This window comes from Rhinatrema bivittatum, chromosome 1, assembly GCF_901001135.1.
Source record: "Rhinatrema bivittatum chromosome 1, aRhiBiv1.1, whole genome shotgun sequence".
NCBI classification, from domain to species: domain Eukaryota; kingdom Metazoa; phylum Chordata; class Amphibia; order Gymnophiona; family Rhinatrematidae; genus Rhinatrema; species Rhinatrema bivittatum.
Window position 1 is genome coordinate 819,722,714 of NC_042615.1, and position 21,470 is coordinate 819,744,183.

At 44.3% G+C, this 21,470-nt stretch overlaps 1 protein-coding gene across 1 annotated transcript in view; it reads right to left on the reverse strand.

Annotated features, from left to right (window-relative positions):
- LOC115078898 (mucin-2-like) overlaps positions 1–21,470 on the reverse strand; it is a 64,556-nt gene that overhangs the window by 4,429 nt on the left and 38,657 nt on the right. The window contains exon 5 of the mRNA XM_029581971.1: positions 16,334–16,399. Within this exon, the coding sequence (XP_029437831.1) occupies positions 16,334–16,399 (66 nt within the window). The remainder of the gene's footprint in view (positions 1–16,333; positions 16,400–21,470) is intronic.

Here is a 21,470-nt window from a genome sequence, read left to right on the forward strand (position 1 = left end):
TGCCCATCTAAAGACTCAGATTATTGTTCTATTTCTGTTAGCATGAATCAAGGGAGATATGGTGACCTCCAAAGCATTCTCCACCCATGGAGAACTCATTGGCCATCTTGTGTAGTTCCTATTCAGTGCTTCAGTATGATCTCCCCCTTCTATCCAGCGGGTGTTTCAGTAATGTAACACTCCTTCACTGGTTTGAATCATATCTAACCAATAGACTGTACAACGTTAGAATCGACGACACTGAATCTAAACCTATACACCTATCCAGGGGTGTCCCTCAAGGCTCCTCCCTCTCCTCTACCCTCTTCAATATCTACTTGCTGTCAGTCTGCCAACTCCTTTCCGACTTAGGCCTCTCCCACTTTATTTATGCTGACGATGTACAAATACTCATCCACATCACAGACTCCTTAGCCAACACCCTTAAAACCTGGGAAAATGCCCTATCATCGATCAATAGCCTCCTCACCAGCCTGAATCTGGCCCTCAACACTTCCAAAATGGAACTTATGATCATCTCGCCACCTAATAACCCCATAAATGCCCTGCCCCAAGCAATTACTTTCTCACAGCAAGCACGAGACCTCGGGGTCACCATAGATAATCACTTCAACCTAAAAAGATTTATTGGCTGAATGATGAAAGAATGCTATTTTAAACTTAATACACTTAAGAAACTCAGACCACTCCTCCACCATAACGATTTCTGCACTGTACTCCAAGCCACCATACTCTCTAAAATAGACTATTGTAACTCCCTACTCCTCAGTCTCCCCACAGCATTTATTAAACCCCTACAAATGCTTCAAACCTCTGCTGCCAGAATACTCACTAATACCCGCAAAAAAGACCATATATGACACCCATCCTCAGAGATCTTCACTGGCTCCCCATCTCCTCCCGTATCATCTACAAAACACTCACCATCTTACATAAAACCCTCCACAACCAGAACATGTGCTGGTTAAATACGCAATACAATTCCACACCTCCAACAGACCAACCAGATCCTCCTATAAAGGCACCCTATGCATTCCTCCACCTAAGCTTTCCCACCTCAATACCACAAAAGAACGTGCTCTATCCATTGTAGGCCCATCAACCTGGAACTCCATGCTGCCTGATCTCAGACAAGAACAGTGCACACAGAAATTTAAGAAAAAACTCAAAACCTGGCTCTTCAAACAAGCTTACCCTTAACACATCCTACTTCACTCTCAATACATATTTTGATGCCCTTTCCATCGTTTCAGCCCTATCCATTGTATATGCTCATTCCATTGTTTAAGCCCTTCCCTTTGTTCACGCCCGTTCCTTTACTTTCTGTTATAAATCTGCTGTTAGTTAGACTTCGGAGTAGCAATCTCTTATTATTAGCATCTAGGGAAGGAGGAGTCAGCAATCTGATAGGATCTCCGTGCAGAGTTAGCAATCTGTTAGGAAAGCTCTGATATAGTTGTGGGTGGATCCCTGGGCCAGTGGCAGATGACCACGTTCCCGGGAGGATACCCCGAGAGGGACCACCGGCTAGGCTTGAGTATGGAAACAGACACACATTAGTTCTTTTATTAAATAGGTTTTTGAAACCACCAGAGGTGGCAGTAGTGAGCTGATATGCCCAGCAGGGCTGTAGTCCCTCAGGTACTGGAACAGCAATCCAGGAAGGCTGAGCTGTTGAGAAACTGTAGAAAGTGAGTAGGCAGAGTAGGCAGAGTTCATGAACAGAACTAGATGACAAAACTCACGTAAGGTCTCAAGGAAGCTCAGGAGCTGGAAAGGTTTAAGCCCTCGAGGAGCGAGTACCTGGTTCCAGAGAAAGCTCTGAGAGAGCAATGGTAACTCACAATTGTTTGTAGCAGCGATAGCTTCCAAGCAGTAGAGAATCTTCAGAGTGTTCAGGAACAAGGGCCCTCGAGGAGCGAGTACTGGTTCCTATGTGTAATGTGAAAATAAAGAGAAAGAGCGAGGCCCCCGAGGAGCAGGTACCTCGAATTAATAGCCTTGGCCACTCGGATTGATCACTGGCTCCGAGATAAGGTGAAGGAACTCCGGCCTAAGGTGTTACTTGGGTTGAAACAGGCTAATACTACCACTGCACCTCGGATGGTTCCAGTCACTTCTGCTGCTGATAAAGATGAACCGATGCAACTTGGTCAATTACACTTGACCTCCAAGGAGAGAAAATTTCAGAAGAAACACGGCCTGTGCATGTACTGTGGTCAGCCCGGCCATGATGTCTCTACATGCCCCATTTTGACCGGGAAACGGATGGACTTAAGTCCTGTGGGAGGTCTGTTCTTAGGCCTTACCGCATCCTATCCTCCGCTCTCTTTCCCAGTCTCCTTGACATACGGACCAGTCATGGTTCAGACTCCTGCCCTGGTGGACTCAGGGGCAGGCGGCAACTTCATTCTCAGACGTTTAGTGGAATACTTGAGGATCCCTCTCATCAAATTAAAAGATCCACTACTATTATCCTCCATTCACGGGGAGCCCTTACTGTGCAACGTAGCTTGTGAAACCGTACCAGTTACGCTTCTCACCGGCGCTCCATACGGAAAAAATCTCTTTCTTTGTACTGGAAAAGGCTATGCACCCTATCATCCTGGGCTTACCCTGGCTGCAAATGCACCAACCCCAATTTGACTGGGCATCCCTGGATCTCTCATAATGGGGCCCTGAATGTCATGGGAGGTGCCTTAAGGAGATCTCGCCTATTATATGCATGCCTACGACTCCAGCGATGCCAGGACTGCCGCCCCAAGATGCATCCTTTGGAAAAGTATCTTCCGAAGAGGCGGTCAGTGTACCTTCCCCACAGGGGCCCTATGTTGATGCCATGGGCCCGGGAATCAATACTGAACTACCAGAAGGACAAGAGTATCCTTTCACAGATCTTGACGAGGAAACAATGTGGGAGGATGTACCTGATGAGCTACAGAACATAATTGACCCGAAGAAAGTCCTCTTAGCAACCACCAGTCTTTACCCGTCATTAAAACTGTTGTTCCAAAGAGACTCAGGAAGAAAGTACTCTTTTGGGTGCACGATTCCAAGCTGGCTGGCCATCCTGGTCAAAGCCGTACCCTGCTCAAGATACAGGAGCTGAATTGGTGGCCTACTATGAAAAAAGATACCTATTCCTACGTGGCATCCTGCATCAATTGTGCTAAGAACAAACCTGCTTCTGGACAACCGTGGGGTCAGATGCAATCATTGCCAGTTCCGGATCGGCCTTGGTCGCACATCGCTACTGACTTTGTAGTCAATTTACCCACTTCCGGACGAATGAACACCATCTGGGTGATAGTGGATCGGTTTAGCAAGATGGCACACTTCGTGGCGCTCGCTGGAATACCTTCAGCCTTGGAGCTTGCAAAGCTCTTTATAACACACATATTCCACCTCCATGGTTTACCTTCACACATCGTCTATGACCGTGGGTCTCAATTCACAGCAAGATTTTGGAGGGCTTTGTGCAAGTTGTTCGACATCACTCTGGATTACACTTCAGCCTACCATCCGCAGTCGAATGGCCAGACGGAACGGAAGAATCGTACAATGAAGCAGTTTATATGAGCCTTTATCACGTCTCGACAGAACAACTAGGCCGAATTGCTTCCATGGGCTGAATTTGCCATTAATTCTCATCCAGCAACTTCTACTGGGAAGTCACCATTTGGACGTTCTCCTACACCGCCACTTCCACTGAAGCTCTCAGTGACGTCTCCAGCAGCTCAATCCAGTGCTGATGATATCTATAAACTGTGAATTCAGACTAAAGATAGGCTAATCAAGACGAGTGACCGTGCTAACAAGTACTACAGCGCATGCGCGCGCTCTGATTGAAGTACCAGCAAGGGCGCGAACCTCAGGGGCGTCATCCGCTTCCAATATTTAAAGGTCTCTCTTTTCACTATCTAATTGAGTTAGCAAGGGGTTGGTATGGGAATGGGTCTCGCTACCTACGGACTACTCCCCCCAAGCTACTCTGCCTCCTCGGACTTACCAGAGGTACCCGCTCCTCGGGGGCCTCGCTCTTTCTCTTTATTTTCAGATTACAGATAGGAGCCGGTACTCGCTCCTCGAGGGCCCATGTTCCTGGACACCCTGAAGATTCTCTACTGCCTGGAAGCTATCGCTGCTACAAACAATTGTGAGTTACCATCGCTCTCTCAGAGCTTTCCCTGGAACCAGGAACTCGCTCCTCGAGGGCCTGAACCTTTCCAGCTCCTGAGCTTCCTTGAGACCTTATGTGAGTTTTGTCATCTAGTTCTGTTCATGAACTCTGAACAGAACTACTCTGCCTACTCACTTTCTACAATTTCTCAACAACTCAGTCCAGGGGCGGATTGGCCTATCGGGAGATCGGGCTTCCCCCGGTGGGCCGGTCGCTCCCATCACGTGATTTTTTTTTTTTTTAAATAGTGACAGCTGCGGCCCAAAGAGAAACCTGCGGACAGGGCCGGTGGAAGCACTAGACCTGGGCCTGGGGCGCTGCGAGCAGTGGTATCCCGAGGGGAGCCAATGCCCCCGGGCGCAGGGAGGCTCATGCGGCGCATCGGTAGGGCCGTGGTAAGGTTCACGTCACCACGGCCCGAAGAAAAAGATCCCGTTTAAACGCGCTGATGCTCCTCCTCCTTCCTGCCTGTGCGGCCCGGAAGTAAACGTTGCCGGAGCCACGTGGGCAGGAAGGAGGCGGAGCATCAGCGCGTGCACTAGAGGAGCCACGGGCCGCCACGAATCCCAAGGCGCAGCGGCCCGAGAAGAGGAAGAGGCCCGAGAAGATCAGGGCCTCTGCAGAACCCATCCTGCCGCGACCTGCGAAGAGGAGGCCCAGAGGTGAGAGAGAGGCTGAGGGTCTGTAGAGTGTGTGTGTGTGTGTGTATGAGATGAGTTTGAGAGACTGTGTGTGGGAGTAGGGACCTGAATGTTTGCAGAGACAGCATGTGAGAGCCTCTGTGTGGGTGAGAGAGACAGCATGTGACAGTGAGAGCCTGTGTGTATGAATGATTGTATGAGAGACAGCATGTGAGAGAGAGCCTGGGTGTGTGAGAGAGACAGCATGTGACAGTGAGAGCCTGTGTGTGTGTGTAAGAGAGAGAGAGCATGTGCCAGTGAGAGCCTGTGTGTATGAATGATTGTATGAGAGAGAGCATGTGATAGTGAGGGCCTGTGCTTGAGCAAGACAGCATGTGGGAGTGAGAGAGAACCTGTGTGTGTGTGAGAGTCAGACAGCATGTGCAAGAGAGAGACTGTGCATGAATGATTGTATGAGAGAGAGCATGCGACAGTGAGAGCCTGTGTTTGAGCAAGACAGCATGTGGGAGTGAGAGAGAGCCTGGGTGTGTGAGAGAGACAGCATGTGACAGTGAGAGCCTGTGTGTATGAATGATTTTATGAGAGAGAGCATGTGACAGTGAGAGTCTGTACTTGAGCAAGACAGCATGTGGGAGTGAGAGAGAACCTGTGTGTGTGAGAGTCAGACAGCATGTGACAGTGAGAGTCTGTACTTGAGCAAGACAGCATGTGGGAGTGAGAGAGAACCTGTGTGTGTGAGAGTCAGACAGCATGTGACAGTGAGAGCCTGTGCTTGAGCAAGACAGCATGTGGGAGTGAGAGAGAGCCTGGGTGTGTGAGAGAGACAGCATGTGACAGTGAGAGCCTGTGTGTGTAAGAGAGAGAAATGCATGTGAGAATGAGAACCTGACTGTGTGTTTGAGGGAAGAAGATGGAGAGAAAAGAAACAGAAAAAAAAGACAATATAAAAGGAATTGGCAAAAAAAATAAGAAAGGGAAGGTGGAAGAAAAAAGCCTGTGCCCAACCGATTAGAAAACTAAGATCAGACAGCAAAGGTAAAAAAAAATAAATTACTTTTTAGTGATTGGCACATGTAATCTTTGGGAATGTGCAAGAATAGCACTTTCTCTATGCGGATCTCACAATGTACGAGATCAGCATGGAGAAAGTGGAAGCCCATGGGGCCTGCACAGAGGAGGCAGCAGAATGGGCTTCAGTGTCAGTAGCAGCAATCAGCGCCTCCCCAATAGCCATGCGGCAGCAGTGACAGTAGCAGCAGAGGAATGAGAGAGGCTCCGAAGTTGCTGGCAAAAGAGAGGTGGGTCTGCCTTTAGTGTGTGCATGTATATGAATGGGACTCTGCCTGGGGGTGTATGTGTGTGAATGCATAGGCGCCTGCCTGTGTGTGGTGTATGTATGTGTGTGAATGCATAGATGCCTGCCTGGGTGTGTGTGTGTTTGTGAGAATGAATGTGTGCATGCCTGGGGGATGGGGAGGGAGTGGTGTGAAAATGAATGGGAGCCTGCCTGGGGGTCAGTGTGTGTGTGTATGTGAGTGTGAGAGCATGAGTGTGTATGAGAAAATCCAAGGGAGTAAGAGTTTGTGTGTGGAGGGGAGAGAGTGTGTCTTAGAGCCTGAGAGTGTGTCAGTGTCAGTGAGAGCGAGAGGTTATGGTGGATATAAGAACATGAATGTGTATGTATGTGACAGTGTATGTGTGAGAGAGAATGGACATGTGAATATGTGTGTGAGAGAGAGAGAGAGAGAGGATAGCCTCCTAATCCTCGACAATATCAAGGTGACTGGAAATAAAGAGCTCCCACAGAAGGGGACAGCAGGGGCTTTTTAAAATCCTTATTAGTTTTAATTATTTAATATTATTTGATGTCTGCTCTTTTTGAAATATTTTATTGGTGTTATCTACAAATTTTTGAAAATTTCCCTGAGTTAAATTACTGGAGGTTCTATTCATCTGCAGTTTTGAAATATATATTTTTAGTATGATTTTCCTATTGTGATGTTTTATAGTTCTTGATTTTATTGTTTGATGTTTTATGAGGAATGATGGTATTTTCTGTTTTTCCATTGCTGCATTACATACAGTCTAACTTGTTGTGATTTCCAGTTCAGTTTGTCTGTGCATTTCTGTGTATATTTTATGGTCCCTTTATTCTGTATTTGGTGACTCACCAAATTGTATGTGTAATTGGGTACCCATGGGCCAGTATGGAGAAAAATCCCCCGGGCCACTATTTTCCCACAATCCGCCCCTGACTCAGTCATCCTGGATCGCTGTTCCAGTACCTGAGGGACTACAGCCCTGCCGGGCATCTCAGCTCACTACTGCCACCTCTGGTGGTTTCAAAAACATGTTTAATAAAAGAACTAATGTGTGTTTGTCTCCATACTCAAGCCTAGCCGGTGGTCCCTCTCGGGATATCCTCCCGGTGGAGTGGTCATCTGCCACCGACCCAGAGATCCACCCACAACTATATCAGAGCTTTCCTAACAGATTGCTAACTCCGCACAGAGATCCTATCAGATTGCTGACTCCTCCTTCCTTAGGAGCTTATAATAACAGATTGCTACTTCGCAGTCTAACTAACAGCAAATTTATAACACTTTCTAACTTCGCAATTGGTTTATCCATTCCCCATGCTATCATATAGCCATGTTCTCAAACTGTTATTTTATTATGCTTACACTATCTCTTGAAACTCCTTAATCTCCTTAACTCCTTTGTTAAAATTGATCCAGTTTTATGTAACTCTTTTTCCTATTAACACCGTTATATGTAAACTGGCATGATGTACCTATGAATGTCGGTAGATAAAAACCTTAAATAAATAAATAAATAAATAAATAAATAAATGATGATGATAAATGCTCAGGCTGTTAGAAGAAAATTACATATTATTCATAATTTAATTAGTGAAAACAAACCTAATTTCTTTTGTATTATAGAATCCTGGCTTTTAAATTCCAATTTTGTTTATCTTAATTTATTTATTTATTTATTTAAATTTCTTATATACCGGCATTCGCGATGGGAGTCGCATCATGCCGGTTTACAAATAACAAGGTGTGACAACAGAATAAATACTTAATAACTTAAAAACATTAACATGTGATAGAAGAATAAGGTAGCAGTTACAATAAAACAGGGATAAAATGCAACTTGGAATGTAGAGGAGGCAAAAGAGAGATTAACAATGAGATAACAAAAGAATGAACAAGGTAAATAAAACCTGCCAAATTAAAAAAGAAAGAGCATTATTGAGTTGTCAAAGGTTGTTGATTACCCTGACGGGAGTTCTTAGTTGCTTGAGTTGAGAGTGAGTTGATATCCAGGGAGACTAATCAAATTAGTCTCCCTGGATATCCAGTTGCTTCCCAACCAAGGAAGAGAGGATGAGGAGGTGGTCTGTTGATCATTTAAGGGAGCTTTGGAAGATGGCCGTTGAGGACCTGAGTGGCAATTTTCCTTATGAAATCCTAGTTCTTCATTCGAACGAATTTAGCTTATGCCTGGTATATTGACCTCCTTCCCTGTTGCAATAAGATTTCCCCCCTTTTTAGAACAGTTGATTTCCTCCAAGGCTAACCTGAAATATATCATTATCCTTGGAGATTTCAGCTTACATATTGACCTTGATCCTATTCTAACATACTGTTCTCTATTTCTTGATATCCCATCTTCTCTAGGATGGGAACAACTTATCCAAGAACTGATTCATGAGCGTGGTCATATCTTGGAATTTGTATTTCTTAATCAAGCCTATATCAATAGCTCTATCACAATTCAGTCAGTCCCATGGTCCGACCATTCCTTTATTAATTTTTTATGGCCCACTTTTGAAAAGCAGCTCATATGGTCTTCTCCCTGTCTTGATGGTCTTCATGTTCTTTGTTGGATGTTCCTGGTCTTTTTGTTCCTGTTTCAAGTTCTGGATCCATGTTCCTGGTCTCCTTGTTCCTCGTTGGAGCTCCTTAATGTTCTACGATCCATGTTCCTGGTCTCTCGTCAGTACCTCATCCAAGTCTTCTGAATGTTCGCCTTGTCCAAGTCTTTGATTAAGTTCCTGATGCTCCTGTCTTCGTTCCAAGGTCAGCCTGCTAGATCCTTCCTCATCCTTCCTCCAGACATGCCAGTGTTGTGGTCAGTGACCAGCCCATGGGGGGCTTTGTAGAGCACTTCCTGGCACAGGGCCTGTTTCCAAGACCATCTTCACTGGATCAAGTCCTCGGAGTCCATCCATGTTTTTAGAGTTCCAAGTTCCAAGTGAAGTTCCTAGTCAAGTCTTGAGTTCCTACTCATGTTCCTAGTTCCAGGGCTCATGGAGCTTGTCCAGCTAGTGGATCTCCTTGTTCTTTGTTCCAAGTCATGATCCTCATTCCAAGCCTTGATCCTCATTCCAAGCCATGTCCTGGCTCCTGTCTTTATCTGAGCCTCAGTCCTGAGCCTGTCCCACTCCCCGCATGGTCCACGACCAACCTGTGGCAAGTTGTGAAGGGAGTGCAACTGGACAGTGTGGTCCACAAACAGTGCATGGGGAGCTATGTAGAACATGCTGAGGTGCAGTACCCCAGAAAGCTGAACTCTAACCTGAATCTGAGCCTTCGTTCATGTTCCTCATCTCAAGAGCCTTCATCCAAGTTCCTAATCTTCATTCAAGTGCCAAAATTTCAGCATCTTCGTCCATGTTCCTTGTGATGCCATGTCCTGTCCTCAGCCTTTGTCTGTCCTGACATACTTGCTGTTCCAAGTGGCAGGTCTGAAAGGGCTATCTGGTGGCCAGAGGGCTACCCCAGGACCAGCATTGCGTTGTTAGGTCTCACTCCATGTGTACAGGTTCAGCGGAGGTCTGAGTGTGCCATGTTCGAAGTCCAAGCTATGTTCCAAGTCCAGCCTGAGCCTGGATATGCTCGCCTTCCACGATATCTACCTTGGAGTCTTGCCATGAGGTTGTGCCGTGGTTCAAGGGCTTACACTCTCTTTAGCAAGTGACCGCACCCCGCATTTGCAACAGTAAGTGGATTAAACTATGAAATGACGACTCATTAGTTCACTTCAGGTCATTACTGAAATCTTATCATTTCCTGATAAATGAGACCAAATGAGAATATTTCTCTAAATGCATTACAGAAATTGGCTACAACCCCAAAAAACTGTTTAGAATTGCGACAAAATTGACAACCGATCTGAACAACTTAACTACAAAATCTACCCCTGCAGCAATCAATGTTGATTGCGAGGCTTTCATGTATCATTTTAAATGTAAAGTTTCAAAGTTCACTGCTGGTTTTGCAGCAGTTCCTGCCTGGTATTTAAATGAGAACATCGATCAAACTTCCACTTAGAACAAGTTTGACAATACCTTCATTACTGAGATTACTCAATACATTTCAAAATTCTTCATACTGCTCATTGAATCCTAAAACATCTGCTGGACAGGTCTGACTTCCAGACAATTTGCAGGCCTATATTCTGCCCCAGTTGACTACTGCAATTCCATCTACGTAGGTCTCCCTGCAAAGACGCTAAAACCGTTGCAATTTCTCTTGAATATAGCGGCTTGCTTAATATCTGGTAAGAAGCGCAAGGACCATATTATACCAGTTATAATTGGCATTCACTGGTTACCAATTATTCAATGGATACAGTATAAGATTGGCAGTACAGATTTCAGATTGATTTCTTCCTTAGCCTCTCCTTGGTGCAAGGCACTGCTACATGTGTATTGCCCTTCTCATCAGCTGAGGTCTTCCCAGAGCGGTCTCTTGGATATTCCATTACTACCACATGCTCGCTCAATACAACAAGGGATGGTTCCATTTCAGCTGCAGGCCCTATCTTCTGGAACTCTTTACCTGAAGCACTTCTCCTGCCAGACAGTTTAAAAATATTTAAGGCTTTGTTAAAGACACTTAACTTCTCCATAAGACCCTTGTATATATGTTATCCATACAGCAAAGAGGATTATTTATTGTGTATATGTTACTCCATTGGAAATGTACCCAGTTTACTGTTTCACTGTTCGCACTTTCCTCTCTTACTTTTCTTTTTGATTACTTAGAGACCCTCCCCCTTTTCCCTGTTCATTGTACTTTCGACCTTTCAGTTGTAATGTAAACCGGTATGATGTTTGCATACTAATATCGGTATATAAAACAAATAAATAAATAAATAAATTATGGATTTTGCCTGTCAATTCAATGTTTAAGAGAAACATAGAAACATAGAAATGATGACAGCAAAGGACCAAATGGTCCATCCAGTCTGCCCAGCATGCTTATGGTAGTATCTGCTGCACCATGCAGATTACCCTCATGCTTATCAGTTTCCCAAACCATAAAAGTCAGTGCCCTTGTTGGTTGCTGTCTGAATCCAATTCCCCATTACCCCTGCCATTGAAGCAGAGAGCAAATGTTGAAGTTGCAGCAAAAGTATCAGGCTTATTGGTTAAGGGTAGTAACCGCCGCACCAGCAGGTTACCCCCATGTTTATTTGTTTCCCCAGATCTTAAAAGTCAGTGCCCTTGTTGGTTGCTATCTGAATCCCATTCCCCTTTTCCCTTGCCGTTGAAGCAGAGAGCACGGATGGAATTGCATTAACAGTATGAAGGCTTATTGGTTAAGGGTAGTAAGTGCTGCACCAGCAGGTTCCCCCCATGAACTTTTTTCTTCATTTCCATCCTCTAGTTTTTAGGCATCCACAGAGTTTATCCCATGTCCCTTTGAAATCTTTCACCGTTTTTGTCTTCACCACCTCCTCCGGAAGGGCGTTCCAGGCATCTATCACCCTCTCCGTGAAGAAATATTTCCTGATGTTGATTCTGAGTCGTCCTTCCTGAAATTTCATTTTGTGACTCCTAGTTCTACTGAATTCTTTCCAACGGAAAAGGTTTGACGATTGTTTATCATTAAAATCTTTCAGGAATCTGAAGGTCTGTATCATATCTCCCCTGCACCTCCTCTCTTCCAGGTTATACATATTCAGATCCTTCATCTTCTCTTCATTGGTCTTCTGATGCTGACCCCACACCATTTTGGTCTCTCTTCTCAGACTGCCTCCATCCTGTCTTTATTTCCCTTCAGATACGGACTAGAACTGAACATAGTACTTCAAATGAAGCTTCACCAAGGACCTGTGCAAGTGGATTATCACCTCCTTTTTCCTGCTGGTTATTCCTCTCTCTATGCAGCTCAGCATTCTTATGGCTTTAGCTATCGCCTTATCACATTGTTTCACCATCTTCAGATCTCCAGACACTATTACCCTAAGATTTCTCTCCTGGTCTGTGCACATCATCCTTACATCCTCCATCATATACGGCTCTTTTGGATTACCACACCCCAAATGCATGACTCTGCACTTCTTGGCATTGAATCACAGCTGCCAAATCTTCAACCTCTCTTCCAGCAGAGTAAAACGTAAGATTTAATACAGAGATTTGTTTTATATGTCATTGTTTTGTGATTCTCCACTTTTATATTAAATAGTATATTATAGTATATTTATACTTAAATAGTACCAGTGACAAGGGAGGTGGCGTGGTCACAGCGGTCTGTATGGTCACTACGTATCTCTCCGGGGGAAGGAGAGGGGAGAAAAAAATTCTGGCCTATCTGGCCCTTATGGCTTGAATACTGACTACCCAGGCGGGCTTAACCCCCTTCGCCTGTTGTGCATTGGCAGGGTGATTGGAGCTTTGATGCCCCAGGGTAATTGCCAGGTTCTTGTGGCCTGGTTTGGCCTCTGTTGGAAACAGGATGCTGGGCTTGATGGACCCTTGCTCTGACCCTTGGTCTGACTCAGGATGGTGAGAATCAACTTCTCACCGATGGGTAAAAAATCATACATGTAACATTGAGTGTCACATGTATGATTTTTTACCCATCGGTGAGAAGTTGTACATGTGCATGCGATGCAAAGAGCTCCTGTCTCTCAGAGAACAAGTCCCATCTCTGGAGGCTAGAGTGGCAGACCTGGAGGAGCTGAGGCAGACAGAGAGGTATATAGATGAGACCTTCAGGGACATAGTAGTCAAGTCCCAACTTCAGACTGGCAGCCCTGGTGCTGCCTTGGATGAAGAAGGTCTCATGATTGGAGAGCATCAACCGGGTGCAGCAGGAAAGGATCCTGTAGCAAGGACCTGCTCTCTAGGTGATGCATTGTCCTTTCACACTGAGGATATCTCCCCAAGGCCTACTGCCCAGGAGGGAAGGGTTAGGTCAGCCGTCATAGTTGGTGATTCGATTATTAGGAATGTAGATAGCTGGGTGGCTGGTGGGCATGAGGATCGCCTGGTAACATGCCTACCTGGTGCGAAGGTGGCGGACCTCACGCATCACCTAGATAGGATTTTAGACAGTGCTGGGGAGGAGCCAGCTGTCGTGGTACATATGGGCACCAACAACATAGGAAAATGTGGGAGGGAGGTTCTGGAAGCCAAATTTAGACTCTTAGGTAGAAAGATTAAATCCAGAACCTCCAGGGTAGCATTCTCTGAAATGCTCCCTGTTCCACGCACAGGTTACCAGAGGCAGGCAGAGCTCCGGAGTCTCAATGCGTGGATGAGAAGATGGTGCAAGGAAGAGGGATTCAGTTTTGTTAGGAAATGGGGAACCTTTTGGGGAAGGGGGAGTCTCTTCCGAAGGGATGGGCTCCACCTTAACAAGGGTGGAACCAGACTGCTGGCGCTAACCTTTAAAAAGGAGATAGAGCAGCTTTTAAACTAGAACAAAGGGGAAAGCCGACAGTCGTTCAGCAGCGCATGGTTCGGCGAGAGGTATCATCAAAGGATACTAATGATGCATTAGAATTAGGGCATCCCGACAGTGAGGTTCCAATAATTAGAAAAGTAGTCCAAGTGCCTGTACTTAAAAACTCACCTGAGCTAAAAAATTCTAACTTATCCCTATCAATTAAAAAGCAGAATGAAAATACAAACAAAAAACAAACTTTGAAATGTTTGTATGCTAATGCCAGAAGTCTAAGAAGTAAGATGGGAGAATTAGAATGTATAGCAGTGAATGATGACACAGACTTAATTGGCATCTCAGAGACATGGTGGAAGAAGGATAACCAATGGGACAGTGCTATACCAGAGTACAAATTATCAGGCTGATACAGTACAGTGCGCTCCAACGGAGCGCACTGTTAACCTGCCATTGGACACGCGTTTTCCCTTACCCCTTATTCAGTAAGGGGCGGAAAACGCACGTCCAACCGGCCGAACCTAATAGCGCCCTCAACATGCAAATGCATGTTGAGGGCGCTATTAGGTATTCGCACGCGATTCAGAAAGTAAAATGTGCAGCCAAACCGCACATTTTACTTTCAGAAATTAGCGCCTACCCAAAGGTAGTAAAAACTGCTTTTCTGTGCACCCTCCGACTTAATATCATGGCGATATTAAGTCGGAGATGCCGAAGAGTAAAAAAAAGTTAAAAAAAAAAAAAAAGAAAACAAAAATTGGAAGTCGGCCGGCGGCTGTCGGGTCGAAAACCGGAAGCTCAATTTTGCCGGCGTCCGGTTTCCGAGCCCGTGGCTGTCAGCGGGCTCGAGAACCGACGCCAGCAAAATTGAGCGTCAGCTGTCAAACCCCCTGGCAGCCGCCGCTCCTGTCAAAAAAGGAGGCGCTAGGGATGCACTAGTGTCCCTAGCGCCTCCTTTTGCCCGTTTCTACTGCCAGGCCTCATTTAAATACTGTATCGCTGCAGCTGTTGGATTCTGCCTGTGCTTCCCACTTAAGCAAGAAGATCTCACTGCTCACACCATATGTGATAACTTGGGCACTAGCAGCTTGAGAAGCAGACAGGAGAAATACGGAGGCAGACTCTAGATGTTTCTTTCTGTGCAGCTTTATTTACAGTGCGAAACAAAACAGAAAGTAAATGCAGCTCACCTTGTAGTTCTGATACAAAATACCCCCAAACATAGAAGGTATTCACATAGGCTGGGTTCCTGCCTGCTCCCCGGGGCCTGTCTAACCCTTCTGGGCTCTGCCTTTTTATGCTAGGCTTTAGGGATCCTCTCTGGGCCCAGAATCCCTTGTGGGGCTGATCCTTAAGCAGGACTGGGCTAGATAGTTGTGGCCGGGCCCTTAAGGTGGGATGAGGGAGTTCCCCGTCAACTCCCTCCCAGCGGGCCTGCAAAAAAAAAAAAAAAGCTGAAAAATAGAAAAGAGCTGTCGTGTGGCGACGACCCACCCTCTGCCCAAACCCCTCCCCAATCAAGCTAACCACCCTGATTCAATAGATGTCCCCCCCCCCCACCTCCAAGAGATGTCCCCCACCCTTGACCCCCGCCTTCCATATAAATTCTAGGTGGGTAGGGCCCTCCACCCTGTTAAAATGACCTGGTGAGCTAGTGGCCTCCCCCATCCCGGACCACCCCCCACTACCCCCTTACCTTAAAAAAAAATAATTGGTGGCTGATAGGAGGGCTTGTGATGCCCTAATAGTCCAGGGCCCAGTTGGTGCCATTTTCCAAAATGGTGTGAACTGGCCTTTGCCCCTACCATGTGGTAACAGGTAAATAGGGAACAGTTATTCACCCTTTCAAACAACACTAGGACTAGGGGACACTCCATGAAACTAGCAACTGGCAGATTTAAAACAAATCGTAGGAGGTATTTTTTCACCCAACGTACAATCAAGCTTTGGAACATGGTCGAGGCAAGGCGACTAACATAGTGGGATTCAAAAGAAGATCGGGCAAGTTCCTGAAGGAAAAGCCCACAAACGGTTTTTAGCCAGGTTGACTTGGGAAAGCCAGCGCTTATCCCTGGGAGTAAAACAGATCAATTATTTCGGATCTCCCAGGCTCTTGTGGCCTGGATGGACCTCGGTCTGAGCCAGCACGACACTTCCGATGGTTTTATGTTCTTACTCTATCACTGGAGCTTAGGTGGGAATGTGACATAAGGCTGGCACTGTATGACTGAAACTTTGCTGGTAATAGAATACAACACTTGTATTCTATACCTGAAGCTGTGCAAGTCGTTTAATATGCCAGGGTAGGCCCATACCTGAAGCTTTGGCATCTGTGTAAGTTCATAATGTACGTAGCTTTTGCCACATAAAGAAGAGATGTTTCAGGAAGGCTATGAATTTCTGCCCCCGTAACCTGAATTTTCGGACAATCAGTTGGTTGAAATGCTACACCTGAGAGTGACTATTTGGGATAGCTGTGAGGCTGCATTTGGTCTTGGAAAATGGGTCTGGTTGGGGAGGATGGTGGTTCGTTCTTTCTATGATTGCATGCTATCTTCCTCCGCCCTTTGGACTCCTTTGGCGGCGAGGTGTGCGGGAAATAAATATTATTATCATATGACATTCGTACATTTATGACCCATTGTACAACAGGTAAAGGTATGCGCGGATACCACCTGCATAGCAGCCCAAATGACATGGGTGCGCAGGTTTTTTTGCATGCTTACGGTTAAGCACGTCATTTTGCTGTTGGAGGCACTACGTGGGAATTACCTTGATCCGGAGGACTGCTAGTCACAGCTCTTATTTACCTGCCGCTGCCGCTGCTGCTCTTCCGGATGTGGATCCCGCGCTCATCCTCCTTGTTGCTGAAATTTCTGCTCGATGTGAAGAGAGAAAAGTATTTTGCCACATTAGTTTAGTTTAGTTTATTGTTATTTATATACCGTTACATGCCTTCACGTGCCTTCACAATGGTTTACATAAATCAAACATAAAATAAATACAATACATTATAAAATAGTAACGGCTAACTCTGTTAAAAAGTATGAAATAAGTTAGCTGTTAAAAGTAACTTAGCTGTTAAAAGTTAAAAGTTAGCTGTTAAAAGTACAGTAAAAGCAAACTAAAACCAAATAAATCTAAAAGTAAATTCAAAACTATCAAAACCACTAACAACAGACAAACAGTAAAAATGGAACACTCTTATCAATTCATAATACTTAATTGACTGGGGTTAGCGTCTCGCTACTGGATACATTACTTGGTGTTCGAAACTGACATTTCAGGATCTAATAAAACCTGCCTCCTCTCTGTCCCTCCCCGTCACAGTTACTCTACAGTGTGCCTGCTCTGACATACCACAGAGGGGTAAGGGCTTGATTCATTTCTAATCTCAATTTCATAAACTGCTGGTTCCATAAATTGCTTGCAGCGATGCGCAGCATAATTCTGCAACTCAATATTATATACAATAAATATGAAGCTGTAAAATAAAAATCATAATTTCAAAAAACCTTTATGAAAGTTTGCAAAATGATATCATCTAGTACTGGTGCCAATTTCCTGAAGCATTTGATAGTAATGTAATAAGAACATAAGAACATGCCATACTGGGTCAGACCAAGGGTCCTTCAAGCCCAGCATCCTGTCTCCAACAGTGGCCAATCCAGGCCATAAGAACCTGGCAAGTACCCAAAAACTAAGTCTATTCCATGTTACCATTGCCAATGGCAGTGGCTATTCTCTAAGTGAACTTAATAGCAGGTAATGGACTTCTCCTCCAAGAACTTATCCAATCCTTTTTTAAACACAGCTATACTAACTGCACTAACCACATCCTCTGGCAACAAATTCCAGAGTTGAGTAAAAAAGAACTTTCTCCAATTAGTTTTAAATGTGCCACATGCTAACTTCATGGAGTGCCCCCTAGCCTTTCTATTATCCGAAAGAGTAAATAACCGATTCACATCTACCCGTTCTAGACCTCTCATGATTTTAAACACCTCTATCATATCCCCCCCTCAGCCGTCTCTTCTCCAAGCTGAAAAGTCCTAACCTCTTTAGTCTTTCCTCATAGGGGAGCTGTTCCATTCCCCTTATCATTTTGGTAGTCCTTCTCTGTACCTTCTCCATCGCAATTATATCTTTTTTGAGATGCGGCGACCAGAATTGTACACAGTATTCAAGGTGCGGTCTCACCATGGAGCGATACAGAGGCATTATGGCATTTTCCGTTTTATTCTCCATTTCCTTCCTAATAATTCCCAACATTCTGTTTGCTTTTTTGACTGCCGCAGCACACTGAACCGACGATTTCAATGTGTTATCCACTATGACGCCTAGATCTCTTTGGGTTGTAGCACCTAATATGGAACCCAACATTGTGCAACTATAGCATGGGCTATTTTTCCCTATATGCATCACCTTGCACTTATCCACATTAAATTTCATCTGCCATTTGGATGCCCAATTTTCCAGTCTCACAAGATCTTCCTGCAATTTATCACAATCTGCTTGTGATTTAACTACTCTGAACAATTTTGTGTCATCTGCAAATTTGATTATCTCACTCGATGCATTTCTTTCCAGATCATTTATAAATATATTGAAAAGTAAGGGTCCCAATACAGATCCCTGAGGCACTCCACTACCCACTCCCTTCCACTGAGAAAATTGTCCATTTAATCCTACTCTCTGTTTCCTGTCTTTTAGCCAGTTTGCAATCCACGAAAGGACATCGCCACCTATCCCATGACTTTTTACTTTTCATAGAAGCCTCTCATAAGGAACTTTGTCAAACACCTTCTTAGAATCCAAGTATACTACATCTACCGGTTCACCTTTATCCACATGTTTATTAACTCCTTCAAAAAAGTGAAGCAGATTTGTGAGGCAAGACTTGCCTTGGGTAAAGCCATGCTGACTTTGTTCCATTAAACCATGTCTTTCTATATGTTCTGTGATTTTGATGTTTAGAACACTTTCCACTATTTTTCCTGGCACTGAAATCAGGCTAACCGGTCTGTAGTTTGCCGGATCGCCCCTAGAGCCCTTTCTAAATATTGGGGTTACATTTGCTATCCTCCAGTCTTCAGGTACAATGAATGATTTTAATGATAGGTTACAAATTTTTACTAATAGGTCTGAAATTTAATTTTTTGTTCCTTCAGAACTCTGGGGTGTATACCATCCAGTCCAGGTGATTTACTACTCTTCAGTTTGTCAATCAGGCCTACCACATCTTCTAGGTTCACCGTGATTTGATTCAGTCCATCTGAATCATTACCCATGAAAACCTTCTCCATTACGGGTACCTCCCCAACATCCTCTTCAGTAAACACCGAAGCAAAGAAATCATTTAATCTTTCCGCGATGGCCTTATCTTCTCTAAGCACCCCTTTAACCCCTTGATCATCTAACGGTCCAACTGACTCCCTCACAGGCTTTCTGCTTCGGATATATTTTAAAAAGGCCGCTTGACTTTTTGCTTTCTTGATTACTTTCTTCGTCTCCCTCAGTTCCACCAGATATTCTTCCTTGTGATCCTCCCTTTGGGATCCTTTATATTTCTTAAATGCTGTTCTTTTAGCTTTTATTTTATCAGCTACCTCTGAGAACCAGAAAGGTTTCGTTTTTCTCTTGCTTTTCTTTACTTTTCTAACATATAGATTAGTTGCCTTGGTAACTGCTCCTTTTAGTTTGGTCCACTGTTGTTCCACATCTCTCTCATTCTCTAAGCCTTCTAGTTCTTCCTCCAGGTACTTCCCCATTTCAACAAAGTCCATGTTTTTGAACTGCAAAACTCGGGTCTTTGTGCGACTTCTCCGTATCCTTTGTGTGATATGAAACCATACCGTATGATGATCACTGGTGCTGAGGTGGGCACCCATCTGAACGTTAAGAGACATTATCTCCATTAGTGAGCACTAAATTGAGTGTAACTCCCTCCCTCGTGGGTTCCATTACCATTTGTTTGAACAGAGCTCCTTGCAGGGCATCCAGTATCTCTCTACTACTGTTAGAATCTGCAGAAGGGATTCTCCAGTCTACATCCGGCAGATTAAAATCTCCAACAATCACCACTTCTCCCTTCTTTCCCATCTTTGGATGTCTTCAACTAGATCTCTGTCAAGTTCTTCCATATGATTTGGAGGCCTGTAAACCACTAAAAATGGATGTCCCATCATCTTTTTTTTAGGATGGCCCATAATGCTTCTTCATTGCCCCATCTTCCTTGTAGCTCAAATGCTTGGATATTGTTTTTGACATAAAGAGCCACTCCTCCCCCTTTCCTGTCCTCTCTGTCTTTCCTTAACAAGTTATAGCCCGGTATTGCTGTATCCCAGTCATGAGATTCTGTGAACCAGGTCTCTGTGACAGCAACAATGTCCAAGTCCGCCTCCACCATTAGGGCTTGCAGATCTGGGATTTTATTGCCCAAACTACAAGCATTTGTGTTCATAGCTTTCCAGCTTTTCTCGTTCAGGTTACTGCTTTTCTTGGACTCCTTTTGTGACTTATTTAGCTGACTTTTGTTATCCACTTCACCCTTTTCCATCGCATTTGTATTTGGGGTGTGACATTCTAAATTCCTTCTGCCACCCCCAGCATCTAGTTTAAATGTCTTATGACATAGAATTTTAATTTATCTCTTAGGATCCTTTTTCCTGCCACAGACAGATGACAAAGAGCTTTTTAGTGCCCCAGCCCCCAATATATTTATTTATTTATTTATTTATTTATTTAGAACTTTTCTATACCGACTTTCCAGTAACAGAATTACTGATCAATTCGGTTTACATTTTGAACAATAACAGTGACAAGTAAATGTCTTACAAAGAACAGGTATAAATAACTTGGAAATAAATATATGGGGTTAATAACAATAGATATAATATACATTGCCTAAGTAGGCAGAGTTTTGGACTGCCAAGGAGTTGAAGTTGAATTGCATAATTCTTTAGAGAATTCTTTGTGGTATTCTTAGGTTATTCTTAGGGTATTCATAAATATATGGGGTTAATAACAAGAGATATAATATACATTGCCTGAGTAGGCAGAGTTTTGGACTGCCAAGGAGTTGAAGTTGAATAGCATAATTCTTTAGAGAATTCTTTGTGGTGTTCTTAGCGTATTCATAGAGGGTTCAAAGAATTTTTAGGGTTGTACTTGTCTGGTACTTGTCTGGTTCTTGTGTAGTTCTCTTGTAGGTTATTGAAAATAACTGAGGATCTTGTTCTTGTGTAGTTCTCTTGTAGGTTATTGTCTGGTTCTTGTGTAGTTCTTTTGTAGGTTATTGAAAATAACTGAGGATCTTAAATAGTTCTCTTTATAAATAGTTCTCTTTATAATTCGATTGGAAATGACCTAAAGGGGACCTTGGCAGAGATAGTTCAGCAGACTGATGTTATGGAAAGGCTTGGTGGAAGAGCCAAGTCTTAAGTCTTTTTTTGAAGATAATGTGGCATTGCACTGATTTGAGTTCCGGCGGGAGCGTATTCCAGAGTTTGGGACCAGCTGTGGAGAATGCTCTTTTGCTTAACGTTGATTTCATTCGTGGTATCTGGAGATTGTTTCTGTAGGCTTGTCTCACTGGTCTAGTAGAGGTGTGGAGTTGGAGAGGGATTTTGAGCTTCAGTGGGGCCAGGTTGTGTATTGCTTTGTGTATTGATGAAAGCACTTTGAAGAGTATTCTGAAATTGACGGGAAGCCAGTGTAGGCTTTTTAAGATGGGTGAGATGTGGTCTCTTTTGTTTGTCTTGGTTAGGATTCTTGCCGAGGCGTTTTGCAACATCTGTAATGGTTTTAAGGCGTTTGCGGGGAGGCCTACTAGAAGAGAGTTGCAGTAATCTATTTTTGTGAGTATGATTGCTTGTAGAACCAATCGGAAATCCTGAAAATGGAGGAGTGGTCTGAGTCTTTTTAAGACTTGTAATTTGAAGAATC